The sequence below is a fragment of the Columba livia genome, chromosome 14 (genome assembly GCF_036013475.1).
Source record: "Columba livia isolate bColLiv1 breed racing homer chromosome 14, bColLiv1.pat.W.v2, whole genome shotgun sequence".
Lineage (NCBI taxonomy): Eukaryota > Metazoa > Chordata > Aves > Columbiformes > Columbidae > Columba > Columba livia.
The window spans coordinates 8,537,141-8,554,489 of NC_088615.1; the positions used below are offsets into that span (position 1 = coordinate 8,537,141).

General features: G+C 50.5%; 1 protein-coding gene and 1 long non-coding RNA gene across 4 annotated transcripts in view; one reads left to right on the top strand and one right to left on the bottom strand.

The window, feature by feature from the left end:
• On the bottom strand, positions 1 to 4,539 carry WNT8A (Wnt family member 8A). 3 transcript variants are annotated; one of them, XM_065029932.1, is made up of 6 exons: positions 4,402 to 4,539; positions 4,276 to 4,309; positions 3,937 to 4,075; positions 2,852 to 2,977; positions 2,583 to 2,725; positions 7 to 1,526 (listed from the first exon to the last, which is right to left on the bottom strand). In XM_065029932.1, exons 1-6 carry the CDS (start codon positions 4,479 to 4,481, stop codon positions 960 to 962), a joined length of 1,089 nt encoding a protein of 362 aa, XP_064886004.1. In that variant the 5' UTR covers positions 4,482 to 4,539; the 3' UTR covers positions 7 to 959. The 3 variants fall into 3 exon arrangements, with proteins under 3 accessions (XP_064886003.1, XP_064886002.1, XP_064886004.1); XM_065029930.1 differs by having other exon boundaries at positions 3 to 1,526; positions 2,583 to 2,977; XM_065029931.1 differs by having other exon boundaries at positions 1 to 1,526; positions 2,583 to 2,977; positions 4,276 to 4,412.
• LOC110359500 (uncharacterized) overlaps positions 1,520 to 17,349 on the top strand; it is a 26,650-nt gene continuing 10,820 nt past the window's right edge. Inside the window, exons 1-4 of the long non-coding RNA XR_002414737.2 lie at positions 1,520 to 2,355; positions 2,610 to 2,916; positions 3,454 to 4,069; positions 4,281 to 4,560. This is a non-coding gene — a long non-coding RNA (uncharacterized LOC110359500). The remainder of the gene's footprint in view (positions 2,356 to 2,609; positions 2,917 to 3,453; positions 4,070 to 4,280; positions 4,561 to 17,349) is intronic.

The window sequence follows — 17,349 nt, forward strand, 5'->3', positions numbered from 1 at the left end:
CAATGGCTTCAGTGGCTTTTGGGTTAATGACGAGAAATCTGGGAAGTGATGGATTTTACACAGAAAGGGATAATTTTGCACTTGAAGTCATATTACTAGGAAGGCAGAAAGGAAAAAGCCAGTCCTTTTCATTGTGGTGTTTATTGCAAAATACAGTCCAAAATCTCACTCTTTAGAGAACTTCAAAATATATAGAGAAAACAGATTGTGCTAAGCAGTAATACAGCTTATTTATAAACAACATTAGGCATAAAGAATTCTGAATTCTTATCTGCTAAATAAAAAAATAAAAGCATAGGAATTGTAAACTCCTTAATTGTGTCTAGTACAAATACACGAAGCTACTATCTACTGGGAATAGGGGTTCTGATACCAAAATACAAAATTTAAAAGGGTGTGGAGGGGGAATGAAATCTGTAAACACCGTCTGTAAACTTATCAGGCTGCAGTCATAATAACACACACCACAGTACTGCAGAACCTCTTCTTGCGTTAGAAAGTGCGTAAGTTTTCCACTAAAAATGCTGCCAAGCAGCTGCTGTGCATGAACTGCTGGGACAGAGCTGCCCCATGGGACCTGCTTTTGGCCACCATGCCTGTCCCCACCTTGCTCGTCGTGGGGTTGGAGCCCCACCGCTGGCCTTGGCAGACCCACTGGATGTGGCATAAGGGGTTGAATCCACCAAAACCATTAAATTCTTCCCTCTGTCTGATACACAAAGTGACTCCTTAAAAGAAAGAAGCTACCAGCAAATATTGAGGAAAAAAACATGGAAGCAAGAAGGACTGTGGTCCCTTGGTACCTGCACCTTGTGCTTCCTAATCCCCCAGCTTCCATCTGCAGGAGGTCTCATCGCCTGGTGTGATGCCCCAGGGATGCTCCTTCTCACCCCATCTCCGCCAGAGGCTGCCGAGCATGGGGACATCAAAGCGTCCTCCTCGCGCACCAAAACCTCCCTCTATCTCTTATGTCCCTTGTTCCTCCGCCTGATGTGGTTGGGGGCGGTGGCAGCAGTGTCACGGCGGGCGCAGAAGTGCTTGGCCACCAGCTGCCGGCACTGCTCGCACCGCACGGTGCAGCACCAGTGGAACTTGCAGTTGCAGCTGGACACCACCTCCGTCCTCCTCTCCTCCACCCGGAGACCGCACTCGGTGCAAAGCCGCCGGCAGCTCCTCTTCTCCCACTGCGAGAGGTTCTTGCCGGTCTGCAGGCACTCGCGTCCCTCGGTGCCGTGGTGGCCCAGGCTGGCGTTCCTCGTGCAGTAGTCGGGAGAGTCCTCCAGGAAGACGAGTTCGGTGGGGTGGACATGGTGGAAGGTCTCTGCTGTGGCCCCGCGGCTGTCGGCGCTGTTGCCAGCTCTCATCCGCCTCTTGTCCATCTCCAGCTTGTGGGCTTGGTCGTATTTGATCTTCAGGTAATTCCCGATCTCACGGAATTCGGCGAGCTGGAGCCAGCAGGTCTGGATGCTGCAGCTGCCCGACACCCCGTGGCACTTGCAGGCTCGCTTCATCGTGGCTTTCACGGCCTTAGTGGAAAAGGTGCAGAAATTAGGAGCAGCAGAACATCATTTAAATCTCAAAATTGGGCTATATGGCACTTCTAATTCAGGTGGCAATGGGTCAAAAGTGACTTGTGCTCAGTATGACTTCAGGTTCTTCCAAAACGTGAGCTGATGTTCTTATTTCAGTTCCTGGAAAATATCTGCCCCTCTTTGCTAATTTAAAGGACAGATATAATGAGTTGGTACAAGCTATTGTCTCCAGTCCTTGCAGAAGCTGTTTCTTTGGGCCAAGAAGAAAGTGCCTTTGTTGGGTCATGCCCTTCTCACGCTGCTCACCTCGCTCATCGCAGCATCAACCCATCATCCCTCTCAGAGGTTTCATTTAAAACGTGTGAAACTTCTTTGGGATAACCATACCCAACCTCTCTGCATCTCCTCCAGGCCAAGCAGTTCACAGATATTATCTACCTATCTCCCTCTGGTATCTATAAGGTCCCAATCACTGGTATCTAGGTGAGATTAAGCCTCGACACACCCCATGAGATAGGTATGTTAAGTGTTGCCATCCTTGTTTTTACAGACAAGGAGGTTTGGCGAGATGCTGAGAGCCTCCGCCGGCCCAGGCAGGCAGCGGGGGACGAGTCTGGCAGCCAGCTCAGAGCAGGGCCAGCTCACACCTGGCTCCCCTGGCCAAATAGCTTGGAAATGCATATAAATGCACATTGCAAGAAAGTACTGTGGTTTTTCTTTGTCTTACAGACCAGACAAGCACCAGGTGCGTGTAAAACCCATGCGTTTCTGAAGAAGTGGCGTGTGCTGGCAGTTAACTGCATTGTGCACAGCTGCAAAAGCTGTGAGTAGGAACAATTCTTACTGCAATTCCTTGTGTTCAGGTTTAGGGTCAGATTCTGGCTGAATTTTTTTCCCCATGCAAACACTACAGGGGTTAGATTCTCACAGAGGGCTGGAGAAGGGGACCTGAACAGCCTACCAGGCTCTTGGATTTTGTTTTCAATAGAGACATCGTTATTATTATTATTATTATTATTATTGTTGTTATTGTAATTATATTTGACTTACAAGTCTCCCAACTTCATTGTTGTGCAGGTTAATCAGTGCACGGGTATCATGTCCTGTTTCCAAAGCATCCACAAAGAGCTTGGAAATTCTCTCCCCAAACTCCACGTTGTCACTGCATCCTCCCCAGACCCAGCCTCGGCCACCTGCAAGACAGACACACGCTAAGGGACAGAACTGTCCCGTTGGGCTGAGTTCTGCCCTGAAATCCTGGGGCAGCTGCGTGCGGGGACGGAGAGAGGACGGCAGCCCGTCTGGAACCGGCAGCTCACCGACACGGCCGTTCCTGGAGTCGTCGCAGCCGCAGCTCTCGAAGTCTCCCATGCTGCAGTTCCTGGTGAGGGTGTACATGACGCCGGCCGAGCTGATGGCATGTACAAAGGATGTTTCCCGGGTAGCTGGGGGAGAGGGGAAAGAAATCTGTCACATGCAGACATAGATATCAGTCCTGGTTTATTGGGAATGAAGATCTGCTGCACCGCAAAGAAGAAAAAAGCAAAACAAACCAGTTTGTGCAAAAGGCAAGGTGCTACAGAAATTAAATGCTCGTGATTGGAGTGTTTTCAGGGTTCAGAGTCAAGGGGTTCAGCAGTATGGCACAATATTATGTGGCTGTCCGTGCACAGAATGGAGTCTCTGGGCAACAGTAGGATGGCAAGGCAAAGCCCCTGTCCTGCTCTGGTGGAGTTATCACTCCCTTCACCTGGCTCTCCCATTCGTCTCTGTCCTTCCTGCTCAGGGGCTATGTTCATGCTTTGATCTTGCCTGCTGGGGAAAATCACCATTGCTCTTGTTTCGGTCGGTCATTGAACCTGTGCTAACAGCTGTCTGCACCCACCCTTCTAATTTAGTTTATTTTTTTCTTTCCTACCAGATTCAAATAGAGACACTGCTTTGGGAAAAAAAGAGACTTCTTGTTGAAGTAGACAGTACTGAAATATATCCACAGCTTTCTTATGAAGACAGTTTCTTTGGGCATGTCTCTGGTTTCTGCCTTTGTCTCTCTGCACTTGCCCCCATTGCAAGCTCAGGTGCCTCCAGCATCGAGCTCCCTGGGATGCTGCACGAAAAGTGGCTGAAGTGAGCCCAAGGAGCAGCTCTGCAGGAAGGACCCAGCTCCAGCCCGGCATGGATAGAGATCCGGAAAGAGCCTGAAATTCCTAGAAAAATACTTGCCCTGTTTATTAGGCCATCTAATACAGATAGAGAAAAACAAACATGACTTCTGGGACACCAAAATCCTTCTCCATCATTCGGTTTAAAGAGCAGCCCCAGCACTCTGCAGAACACATCCCGGCTGGTACCCAAAGGCATCCCGGGCTGGGGATGCGGTACTGGCGGGTCCGGGCGCACTCACCGCTGCGGAGCCGGTTGTGGGTGGAGAGCTGCAGGGCACTCTCGGGGCAGTTCCAGCGCTCCCATCCAAACTGGAACTTGCACTCCTCCATGCCGCTGTGCGCCCCGGCCGCCACGCTGCTGGAGTACGTCAGGTAAGCCTGGCACGGGAAACAGGGGGGTTAAAACCCACCCGTATCAATAGGAACAGACAAACGTGTTGTGAGTCCTTTCCCGCATTATGGAACAGGACTTGGAGCAGATATGCTCTGGGAAATCGGGTTCCTTGAAAAAGCCCTGTTTCCCATTTGCAAAATGAAATTGCTCTATTTAAATTCCTGATAGCCCCTGTGTTAATTACCTTAGGTCCAGTCATCAGAAAGTTATTCACAGACCTGAAATGAAGAAAAGAAAATGAATCACACAGCTTACCATAGGCTGAAGAGCATCCCTAAAAAAATGCCCTTTCCACCGAGCTGGACCCTACCATGCTGCTGCGTGGAGAACGGCGCTGTAGACCCCTGTGATGGAGAGGATGAGGAAGGTGCTTCTCTTCATGGCTGTCATGAGGAGCGAGGATGGGTCCCTTTCGCTGATCCGTAAGCTCTCTGTGCCGCAGGGCCGCCTCCCTCTGCTCCTCCCCAAGGTGAGCTATCGGGATGGAGGAAAACTGCAGGAACCTCCAACCCTGATATTTATAAGGTGAAGCTGTGAATAGTCAAAACTCCCCCATTCATTTGTTACCCAATGACTTAATGTGGTAAAAAAGCTCCCTCTCCAATGGGGTGACAAGGAACCGCCTAAGGTTGCACTTCAAAAGGCGGCGCGATGTCCCTGGGAGCGGGATGGTCTGAAGCAGAGCAAACTTCCCTAACAATGGGACACTTTTAACTCTCTGCCCCACGGCCAGCCATCCCTCTCTCTTGGCCTCAAGTCCGCTTGCCTTTTCCTTTTCATCCTCTGCTTGCCAGCAGAGGCTCTGAAATAACAAGCTGATACATTTCTATAGTTCCCCTGCTATCTGACTGCTGCCTCCTATGAGAACTCCCCGAGGAGATTTAACAACAGTTCTGTAAAGATCTATAAGGAACAGACCCCCCAGGCCTTCTTGATTTGAAGAGATGCATTTAACGGCAGGGCTTTTTTCTCTCGTCGCCTCTTTACGATGAAACTTTCTGTATTTCCATCCTGATAACAGTGTGCACAGCTCGGGAGTGTTTGGAAATATCTCTAATTTACGCGGCTGCAGCTTGGGAACACTCTGTGAATCATTTATGTGGTTTGCTCCATGCTCCAACACTGTAATTAGGGGAACAGTTTTCTGGGGTTAGCAATTTCCCTATGGCAAAGGCTGCTGCAGCACAAGCTTGGCTGCTGGCTGGCTCCGCAGGCAGGAGCACTGCCCGTGCCCCCGGAGTGGAGTGAGGGGCTTCTGCTGCTGCCGAGCCATCGGCCAGGCTCAGAAAATCCTTACCAGAGAACGTCCAAAAAAAGCCTTTTAATAGTTACAGCCAATATCATTAACAGCTGTAATGCTGCAGACGGAGCAATCACGAGATGGTGTTCTTGGTTCAACTTTTTGGTTTGTTTTCCTATGGCAGAATGGTCCCAGTGGGAGCCTGGCTCACCCTGGGCAGGGGTCCTGCCTGCTGAGCAGGGCAGTGTGGGTGCTTAGCCCAAAAGCAGTGCCATGCCAGCATTGCCAAGCAGTCTGCTGGTTCTGCCAGGCACTGCCCCATGGCACAGGGCTGCAGCATCTGGCTGCGAGGCAGGACAGATGTGCTGTCCTCCTCCTCCTCCTCCCAGCTCTCCTTTGGCTCCTGGGGACACCCTGTCTCCTGGTGTCAATCAGTGCTGCTGCTGGGTGGCTCGGGAAGGGGCTGCAAATGTGAGGTTCAAGGGAATGGGGCTGCTTGTGGCACCTGGGGGGCTGTGCCCTGAACAAAAGGGGCCACGTGAGGCTAAACCCCACCTTTACACCCCAGGCGAGCAGCTGCATGAGTAGCACTGCGGGCGGGCAGGAGGCTGCATCTTAAAGATGTTTGCAAAGGACAGGCTGTTTCAAAAAGATGGACCCAATTTGAAATCACTATATACAAATTATCTATCGTCTTGATGTTGTCCATACAGCAGGTGGGGGAGAACATAGAGCATTTATAAAAAGGTTACTAAAACTTGATAAATCATTAAACCGCTTGTAAATTTTTGTGTAACTGCAACACGTTGCCATCGTGAAATTGTGTCCATCTTTCTGAAACACCTTGTACTTTGACGTCCCACCATGAAATGCGTGAGAACGTTGCCAAGCCAGCAGCCTGCCCGATGGTTTCATGCATGCCAGTGCTGGCTGTCTGAAGCGCGGGTCTGTCGGCTCAGCTCCCAGCTGCTGGGGGACGGTTGCTCCTCTCCCCCCTTCCCAGGAGCAGGCAGACGAGCTCCTCACCATTCATGGCTGCAGAAACACAGGGGTTTTCCCTGTCTTGCTGCCCGTTAGTGAGTGAGAGGAGAACCCTCAGCACCCTGTTCCTCCAGACCCTCCAGAAGGGAAACCTGGAGTCAGCTGGGCAAAGCTGCAAACAACTGTTTGCAGCCAGAGGATTAAAATTGCAGATTGGTTGAAAAGTAGGGATGCAAAATACCTTCCAAGTGAGCACAAAGCTGGTGTAGTCCCGCCAGCACAGCAAAACCCTCTGTGAGTCAGCATTTTAATCATTACCATCCCGAAGAAATCCTACTTGTTAGAGCTGTCAAAGGACCATTACTGGGAATAAAATGTTTCCCATGTATCAGTGAAGTTCATTGATTAAAGTCTATGCATACAGTTGGGAAATCTGCTGTGCATTTTCTATATGCATGCAGGTCATTTTGGGGTTTGTTTCTGGCTGTCTCTGGGGGCATACTGATTTTTGGTTTGTTTGGGTTTTTTTTTTTGTCTAACAGAGCTTGTACAGCTAGAAAAATGCTTGTGTGTCTGCTATGTCAGTTCACACATGATATTCCTATCACATGCCAGAGGAATAACAGCGTCTCTGGGCGTGAAGCTGTGCCGCGAGCAGTCGCTGCAGTTGGCAGGATCACACAGCTATTTGCCTGGGTTATTAAAAATGTCCTTTCCAATTAAAGTCACAGGGATCTTAAAAGTCACTTGTAATGTCGTCACTTAATGCTAGTTGTCAGCAAAAAAAGCAGCATGTTGGGACAAGCCTTCCCGTGCTGCTGTTGTTGTTCTTCCACATTTACAGCTTGATCTGGGCGAGCGGCAGCCAGTGCTTAAGCGGGGTTATCCAGCCTGGCACACCAGTTGGGACTGGGACATTCCCAGTCTATCACTGCAGGACTTTCCCACCTTATGCAAAAGTGTGGTCTTGCTGTCTTGATCAATTTTGCATTTACAGGGTGTTTCATGCCATGTCTTTGCAGTAAAAGAGATTTAATATAGCTGTCTCTGTCTTACAGTTAGGTAAACTGAGGCACAGAGCCAGGCCATCGTGAGATCTCAGGGTAAATCGGTGGTAGAGCTGGACTGGGTGCAGCTGTTCAGCAGCTGATTTTGGTGCTTTGCAGCATGCGTTGCCGGGCATGTGCGGGCGAAGCCCGGCCGGGCTCGGCGGGCTGCAGCGGGGCTGGGTGCTTCTCCATCACCCGTGGGAAAAGCCGTAGATCCCATCTGTGAAACAATGCCAAAGGAGTTTCTCTTTGTTTTTCCCACTGCCTAGAAACTTGCTTTTGCTTTAGTCTTGGATAGGGGGGGAAAAAAAATCTGAAAGGCAAATTCTGTTGAATTTACCTGGTTATGCAGAAAACCGTCAGTTGTTCTGGACAACCTTGGACCTCAAGATCAGCCACAAGCTGCCTGTTGTGGTGGCTCCACGTGCTGTTGCAGGGCAGGGTGTTTGGAAAGTGGTGTCCTGAGTGTTGAATGAAGCCCCGTGGCTTTACTAATGAAATGCTGATGCTTTGTTTCTTATTTTCTTGCTATATGACCAAAGAGACAGTGCTTTTCACAGGATGATCAGCATCCTAAAATATGTGGTATTGCTATCTGCCCCAAGCCATGAGACAGTAATAGTATAGACAACCCCATATGCCCATACAACCCTCTTCACATCAGAATATGTGTTTTAAGAGAACATGAGATAAATCAGTTTATACAAGTCCCGCACACTCTGCCAGGCAGTGGGACCCACAGGGACGGGCTCTCAGCTTTCGGGGCAGCGAGCCCCACGGCTGTGGACAACAGGCGAATAAAGCACAGACCACTTGCTAAATTGCCCTCGGCAGGTGACACATTCAGACCCCTGGCGTCAAATCCTGCATTGCTGGCTTTGTTACAATAAAAATCCACCTGGGTAATTAGAAAGCCACCCCCTTGCTAGCAAGGTGGAGGATGTTTTATGGCGCTCTCCTCCACCACTCACTCTAGGAAGCCGCCCGAGTGATGCCACATCCTTGCTCTGTGCACAGCCAGCCACTCAGCAAAGGGGACGGGTCGCTTTGCTTCAAAATACTCCATTGTGGAGGGCTGCAGCCATGGGGAGATCTTCCTGCATGCTCAGCTCTATGCAGAAATTGGGGTTTTTTTCAGCCTTCCCAACATTTAACCTTTGTGTGTTGGGGGAAAGAGGTCCCTGTTGCTCTGCCTGCTGCACAGTCTCTTGTGGGCCGCTGTGGTTCCCGGCAGGACCCCAGCCCTGGACCTGGCAGCACTGGTGGGAGTTTTGCCCATACAACAAATGTTTGGATTAATGAATGGTAATTGAGGATGGTGGTGAAGCTAAAATCAGGTTTTATGTCACACCTATCCCATAGGTTTAGTCCTCTTCATTCCTATTTTAGCACATAGTTAGATTAGAAGTGGCCTGATGTTCACTGAAAACTAAGTTAAAACATCCCACAGTGATGGTTTAGGTGTGCTTTCCTAGGGACAAAATTATCTCGAGGAGTTCCTGCCTCCCTGCAGCAGTTTGTCCCCCCTCAGCTGTACCAATGCAACCAGTTTTTCTGTCTAATTTTTAATCCTGATTTGCTATTGAAGGAAACACACCCTGAAATAGAGTACAGGACCATCAGGATGCCAAAGCCGAAGACCACAGGAGGCTCCAAGTTGCACAGTTTGGGCTTCATGTCTTTTGGTTTCAGGAAGCAAAAAATCCAGGTTTAGAACCAAATTCTGATTTTTCCAGCCACAAGCTGTCTGGGGACATGGACGTGTCCCAGCAAGGGCTGTCAAGGTGATTTGGGAAGAGTGGAATGGCCTGATGGGGGTCCTGGAAATGGCTCCGGAGCATTTCAGAGCTCTCAGGCGTGTGTGCACAGGACACTGGGTTTAGGCTAGAAAGAGAAGATGGAACAAATGAGGGAGGAAAAGCCTTTTTTTCTTTTCCATCAGCAAGCAGCAGAGCAAGAGGCTCAAGGGGGAGATTTAATTTGCTGCAGGCCCATCACATGTCATGAATGAGATGGGTGAGCATAGATCTGCCATGGCAGGGGGGCACAGGATAGGCGATGGGTTGGGGTCCCTCCAGCCCCATTGTCAGCCCCCCCACCCATGGGGGCAGCGGCTGGAGGTGGGTGTTTGCCCTGCGAGCAGCAGTGCCTGTTTCCCTGGGGGAAGTCATTTGTGGATGCCTGTGTTCCCAGCAGCACTGCCAGCCCTGGATCCCAGCAGCCGTCCCTGGCACTGCGGCCTGGAGCCCAGCGGGATTTCTGGCCGGGGTGAGCTGGGAAGGCTGCAGGCTCCCGCCAGGTTGTGCGGGGAAGGTGCGGGCACTGCTGCATGTCTGCTGAAGCAGAAGCTCACGTGAGCATTCGAAACAGCGACCTCAGCCCCAGAGCCAAGCCGGGATGGTGCTCGTGGGGAGAACAAGCCTATTTCACTGGCAAGCAGATAAAGGGCATTTCTTCTCCTTCCTTCCCCTCAGTTTTGCATTATGTGTTTTAAAGCTGTAGTTTTCCACTGTCTTCTTACTCCGGTGACTTCCCCACTCTCCTCCTAAGCCTCCATCTCCCTGTCCTCAACCATTTCCAGACTCCCAAAGGCAACTCCCTTGCCCTCCCAGCATGGGGCAAGTAGCAGATGAGTCTGCAGAGTCAAATGGCTCACTCAAAGCTCTGGCATGTCCCTCTGCGGAGGCACAGGCAGCGGTGTCCCCTCTGTGCTGCCGAGGGAGGTCCCATCTCCTGGCCCAAGCTCTCCCAGCCCTTCCAGCTGAGTGAAACTTTTCGTCTCTGAGCATCTAGCCCTGGAAAAGGGCTGTTGAGGGGCCCTTGTCCCCTCCTAGCTGACTTTCCTAAATCCCAGCAGCCGCTCCATGCCTCTGTCTCCACAGCATCCAAAAATGATGCCAAGCTACTTCTGGGCAATGAAGCATCTGAAACTCGGTCCTGCTGTGTCTTGAGCTGCCCGGAAAAGCAGGGCAGAGAAAAACATACCAGTTTAGATCAGCCTCCAGATCTCAGCAACTCTCCAGAGGACTCGGTCACCTGGTCTGCCCTGGAGAGGCAGTTTTGTGACCTGATCAGCCTCACCTCACCTGCCTCCTTTAGGTGTGTCCTTCAAAGCCTACAGGGCTGTTTACACTACGGCATTATAAAGCAGGGACAAGTGTTTTGTTTTTCTCTCCTTCTTTAAAGGAAGTGTCATGCAAAACGGTGTTAGTGCAGCAGATAGGTTACTGCTTGGGCATCTGCATGCGGGGAGCAGATCTCTGTCCTGGCAATGTGTCACCTCAGCAGATAAAAGCCTGTCCAGGAAGAGATTGGGCACTTGATACTGAGGAAAATTATCACCTCCTTCTTAATCATTCCCGGCCAAACTCAAGTTAAATTAACTGATTACAAGCTGGCTCATGTGGTGCTCCCCAGCCTTTCTCAGTGTGGTTCCTCACACTGTCCCTTTGCGGCTGTGTCTCTGTCACCCCTCTTGCCCCTCATCCACTTCATGTCATGGGGAACAGATTAAGTCCAAAGATCGTAGTTTCTGAGCTGGGGACACGTGTGTCGGTGCTGGCTGTGTCTGACACACCAAGCGTGGGAGGTGTTGAGACTCACAGATCAAAATGGTGATTTGAGCTACAAATATTCTTAAAACTCCTTTTTATTTCTTTGGACAGGGGTGATTCTGAGTGCACAAAGTTGAGGCTTCCTCTGGGGGGATCCTGGGCCAAAGAGTAACTTTAAAAGCACTTTGAATCTTGCTTGGAAAAACAAAGTGAGGAGAAAACTTGCTTCTGACACTTGCTTTGCCCCAAGAAGGTGGTGTGGAAGCTGTGCTTTGTGGGGACTTGATCCCCCCGTGTGCCCACTGTGGCTCCAGCAATTTGCTCTATTCCCCCCAGGGAAGCTCTTCCTGCCCTGCCTGTCTTTTCACAGGCATCGAGCTGCGTATTTTAATTTCTTAATGGAGCAGGGCATTGATGTCGTATTTGTATAGATGCTTTAATCAGTCTGAGGGTGAAGGCAGTGCCATGCATTTATTAATCTTTGAGGTGGGAGGAGAGATCTCCAGTGTTACCTGAGTTCAGCGTGAGGTGACAACTCGTGACAAGGTCTCTGGCTTTACTAAACCAGTTTTAGGCCTTTACTATGTTGTTTAAATTTGACTTGATAGGAAGCCATAAGGTGGGGATCCAGCTCACCGGTCCAGCTTGTCAGCATCCTTCAGGCGCAGAGACCTGTTAGGACCTTCCATAGGCTGATATTTTTTTTTTTCCCAGTAACACCCTTTGAAAACAGATTTCCTTGATCATATTCCCCCCCCGAAAGCCTGAACTGTGAATAGTTTTAGAGAGAGCTTTGCCCAGTGCCTCGAGGATGAAGACAGGACGTTTTGCATCCATTAATTCAGAGAGGGTGGAAATGGTGCAAGACAGACGGTGCCAGATCAAACCCAACGGTGCAGCGGTTGGTGGGGATCCCGGGGGCAGCGTTCCCTGGCAGTGTCCCCATGGCAGTACACCCCAGGCAGTGTCCCCTGGGCTGGTGACAAGGCTCCCCCCTGTGGGACATCCCCGCACCACACACCCGTCCCAGCCATGTCCAGTGGCGCTTGGGTGGCTGATGGACATGTGTGGATGGGACAGGCTTTGCAGAGCACCCTCCGACCTGAGTAGCTCAGGCGGGAGCTGGGATAAAAACCAGAACAACCTCCAGTGACCTTTTGGTGCGTGTTGCTCATGTTGGCTGCCCCATCCCTGGCTTTTTCAGGCTGCATGGATAATAAAAACTATCTATATAGTGGCTCTGTGGTTCGTCTGGCCATGCTTGGTGCAAGGAGGAACTGTGTTTTAGCAAAATGCCCTTTCAGGGACAGGAAAGCTTGTCTGGATGCAACTATTGTGAAATAATGGAGACCATATTCGGGGACCCTGCATTGCACTGCACTTCTGCTGCCTGGGTGTGCAGGAGGGAGGCTGCCCAGACATCTCTTACATTGCCAAAGTGTGATGAGATGATGGCACTTGCTCAAGGGGAGAGGCAGGAATAAGCCTGGACCATAAGTTTTCTAAATCCACCCTGGCAGTGCACCTCACTTAAACTGGGGGGTTTTGGTTACCGTCGTTAATATGTATTAATGGTGGGGTAAGCGGGGTGTTGCTGGTCCTGAGTGCTGGCAGGTCCAGCTGCGGGCACCGAGTATCTGCAGGGACACTTGGCCCTGCTCCTGTCGGTGCTTCGGGTCCTACTTGGCTTGTGCACGGCTTAGCACCCCAGGGGGTTAATCTTGAGTCTCAATAGATTGCGTTTCTGAGTGGTCTGAGCATGGCACCATCCCCTGAAGCAGGACCCTTCCCCAGGGACTTGGTACACACTGATGCAGAGACCAAAGCCACTGGTGGGTGTTGCCAGTCCGTGTATTTATGCCAGTGTTACACAGAGAAATAGCATCCCTGTCATTCTAGCACGGCTCTGGGATTTATATTCTTTAGCCTGAGTGCTATTTTAGGTTAACCTCTTTTATTTCACCTTAGCCAGGCACCACTGAATGCTTCAGACATAAAGTTTAGAAAAGCAGATACATTAGAGCTTTATTAGTGATTTGTACAGGTAGAAAATAAACGAAGCCAGGGTCAGTGCCGCGAGGAGCCAGTGTTCATGTCGAGGCAGCTCCTGTTTGAACTATTCTTCATTTATCTGTTGTGAACGGGGAGGCAGATTCCTGCCGCTGATACAGCCACACTGGAGTCATGATGTTTCCAATTCCGCGGAGTATTTTTGAAATACATTAAAAGAGAAATAAAATTTCAATTGGAGCCCCAGTCTTGCACGTTGAGCTTGGGATGTTAAAGCAACGGGATAATAAAATGGTGCCAGGGGTGTGTTAAAACAGAGACATGAGGACATTCAGCTGGGTGTGTCAGAAGTGGTGCCAGTGTGGACCCGAGTGGGTTGGCATGTCCATGGGAGGGAGCACCGTGCCATGCCGTGCCACATGCTGTGCTAGGCTGTGCCATGCAGTGCCATGCAGTGCTGTACTGTGCCACTCTGGGGCTGGCCCAAGGCTGGGGAATATCTGGGCAGGCCTGTGTTTGCTGTGTGGTCATGGCAATACCCACTCGCTCATGCTGGGAGCAGTTTCCTCCAGGTTTTCCCCGCTCTGAAGCCCTCCACTGAGCAAACATCTCCCCTTGCTACATGACCAAGATAGGGAGAGCACTGGGTGGGCAAGAGCAATCCTCCAGCAGCACCCACAGCCTCCTTGCACTCGGGCTAATACCATTTTAGCTGCCCCCATTTCATCTGGATTAATGCCACCAAAGTCATTAGCATTACCGGGGATGTCTGCCAACACGGGAGAACTGCAGCTGCCACAAAAGTTGTTTGATGCCTCCTCCCTTTGAACACCCTTGCTCCTTTCCACCCTTGCTGGTACCCAGTGAGGTCCATGCTGGAGCTGGGGCATGGTGGTTGATGGCCAAAGCTGGCACAAAGCAGCACCGCAGGCTCCAGTTACTCAGTTTCCACTGAAATAGAAGTCTGGACAGGACAGAAATAAAATGGTACAAGTCAGGAGGAGTGGTGGGGAGGCTGGAGCTATGATAAAGCTGCTAGGGAGCTATTATAGCACTATTAGCTATTGCTGCTCCTGCTCCCTGGAGAGCAGGGTCCCAGAAGTGATGCTGCTGCCCCAGGTCAGCCTTGCTCGGCCCCAGAGGGCTGTGCCTTCGTCCAGGTCATCTCATGGCTGAACTCCTCATTGCTAAATGAAACGTGTGATATAGGACCCACACGTGTGTTCCTTTGACACTTCAAGGTGGTGACTCTGGTGCTAGCAGGGATGGGATGGGATGGGATGGGATGGGATGGGATGGGATGGGATGGGACCATCCCTGGTCAGGCGTGACCTGGGTTAGCTCCCATGATGAAGAAGAAAAAGAAAAATCCAATTCTTCCCTCTGAGTGGGAGAATTATTTCCAGCATCATGAGAAAACAAAGCAGACCAAAAGCAGTTATTTTTCCCAAACAAGATGCTGTTTGCAAACACCCACTTGGAGTCACACATCATTTTTTTCTTCCCTGCTTGTTGGAACTTTGCCAAATCCAAAAATTTTAATACTGAACTGGCCTCTAAATTCATGAGTCCAGCTTAAAATTCCTGAGATTGTTTTTAAAAATCTCATTCTCTTTGTTCCGTGCCTACAGCTGGAGCACTAAAAGACCCCATTTTCATGTGTCTCTTTGACCACAGTGGCTGGAAACACCCTTTTGCTCCCCACTCCGCTCCCTGTTTTCCTGTTTCCCCATGAATTGAATGAATTCTGGAGTCAGGCCTCAAAACAAATACAAGCGTTGGGAGATTTGCAACTGATGGTGGGAGCTGTCAAGAGCTGTTGTCAGCACAGCGTACAAGATGTGCGCGAACCATCCCCAGCAACTGTTCCTTCCCCAGCCAGCTCTTCTCACAAGACAGAAAGCGCACTGGGCCCCTTTCCCAGCACAGATACCCGCTGCAGAAGACAAAACTGGAGCTTACCCTGCTGTCGGTTTGAGTGGAGTTGGGTTGGAGCTGGAAAAACACCCCCACGCACACACGCACCCCCCTACTCCCACATTCTCTGGCTCAGCCCCAGCATCCCCACACCGTGTTTCATGCTCAGTGCTGAGTGGGTTTTGCTGCTGGGGCACATCTCAGTGCCCAGGATCGGGTTGGGACGACCCGCAGACCCACTGGCCAGGGGCAGGTGGAGCGGCCGGGGCTGGCTGCCCATGCCTGGCACCAGGAGGACACGGCGGCTTTGTCTGCCCATGTGTGGTGTGGGAGGCTCCCCAGCTTGGCACCGGAAGGTTAGTGCTTTTAAAAAGATCATTGTTTTCACCCTGTGTTTTTGGAAAAGGAAGGGGGAGACGGGCAGAGGCATGAGAGCCGCTCTGGCATCTTCTGCCTCGAGTTCCTGCTGCTGTGGGCACCCCCCCAGCTGCGTTCCTGGCCCCACAACCTCCTCCTTCCCAAATCCCACTGAGCTTGGTCAGAGTCCTCATTCCCTCACGTCTCCCCCTGTTTCTTTCCCCATTCTTCTCTTAGCAGGAGAGGTCTCTGATGTGAAGCACCACCAGCAACAGAGCAGAAACACAGAAAGGTGTTTCCCCAGAGCTGAGACATCTCCAGCCTTGGCATTGCATGGGCGTCTCAGCTTTTGTTGTGGAAAACCAGCCACCCAGCTAAAGCTGATTGTCCTTGTTACTGCAGAGCTGGACCTAAAGATCTGCTGTGAGATGCCTCAGCAGCCACGGGGCTAATAACCCGAATAAGAAAGAACCCCAAAAATATTTGAGAAAAAAACCCCACACATGCTTTGGGTGTCAGTCTGTGTTATCTGAGCTGGGATCAGCAGGAACTCCAGGGGGTTTTAGCTGGGCTCCGACTGAGACACAACACACATGTGCCCTTTTCTTAGGAGAGCTACGTTCAGGGATTGTCTCCCTGGTTTTCACTGTTATCAAACACCTGCCTAAAGAGGTTTATTAAATCAAATACATTCTGTATTATAACAAAAGGAATGCAGATTTCCTCTGCTCAGTTGGGGCTCACTGTGACTGTGCAGAGCAATCAGAGGTGACTCACAGATTGTCTTCGTGGTGATGCCAAGAAAATGGGCATCACATAATGAGTATTTTTACTGTAACTGGATTATAATGGAAGGTGTTTATCCTTTGGAGGAGTTGCGAGGTAATGTCTCATTACCAAAACAGCAAAGGGCTGTTGCTAATCGGCAAAAATATTTAGATTTCCCACCTGGATCCGGTTGAGTTTGCTGATGAAGTTGTCTGCAGCTCAGCTGCCTGCCCTGGTTCCTCGAGCAGGTGGAGTCTCGGTGCTGGAGGATGCTCTTCCTGGGAGTGAAGGTCAGGAGCAGGTTAACACCCAGAAGGTGTTTCCTAAGTGTGGACCAGGTGTTTGGTTTGGCTTCTTTTGTAGCTCCCTTTCAATTGCAGAAACAAATATTTCCTTAGTATAATGACTGGAAAGATGAAAATCCACTGTTTTGGCCTTAAATGATGAGCAGATTCTCGGTCTGTGTTCCCAGATAAGGGGGTCTGCCCTGCCGATAAGGGCTGTAATGCTCTCTGATTGAGATAACAGGGAGCCAGATTTATCCCTGCTCTTGACAAATTTTAATATCCTGATCCAGTTGCTGAGGTGGTTTCACAGAGCAGCAGAGAGGGACCATCCTCAAATCAGGGTACTGTAGCTACATGTCTTTAACTTTAAGCCTCTCCTAACTCCTAATGGTGAAAGAAACTGTCCCCAAAGCTGTGTTTCACCTGGGGCAGGTGGGTGAAGGGCGGGAAGATCTGGCCTTCAGGCTCAGCAGTTTTTCCCCGGTGTGCAGCTGCTCTGTACTCTGGCTGTAGCTCAACAGCTCTTGCTGTCAGATCCAAAGTGGGGAACTTGGCTAAAGATTTTCTCGTCTATGCAGTCTTTCCAGTGGCGTGTGACATAAACAAAAGTGCTGAGATGTTGGATTTACAGTGTCAGGCATTGAATGTAAATGGTTAAATCAGGAGAAGGTATCACAGGGGTGGAGTGAGCCCTGCAGCGGCACCAGGAGCAGCTCCAAGCCAAGTGCTTGGACAAATTTGATACCTCCAGAGCTGTAGACAGTGCTCTGATCTCTCGCATCGCTCCTTAGAGCCATGCTGCTTAATCCTTTGTATCTGTGCAAACATGAGAGGAGAATATCTCTGTATTCTTCCTTCCCTTCTGCCCATCAAGTGCCAGCTTGAGGACACAGCCCAGCCCTTGAGTTTCTGGGAGAACTTGGGGGTGAAGGCACCAGCTCAGTTGTGCCAAAGAGGTTTTGGTGACTTACAATGTATTGTGCTGAGTGAGTTGGCAGGCGCTCTGAGCTGGCAGAGAAGGAGGGAGATTATCATGTGCAATAAAACGCCGTCTCCTGGCACAAACAAGGAGGAAGTTTAGTCTGTGGACTTACC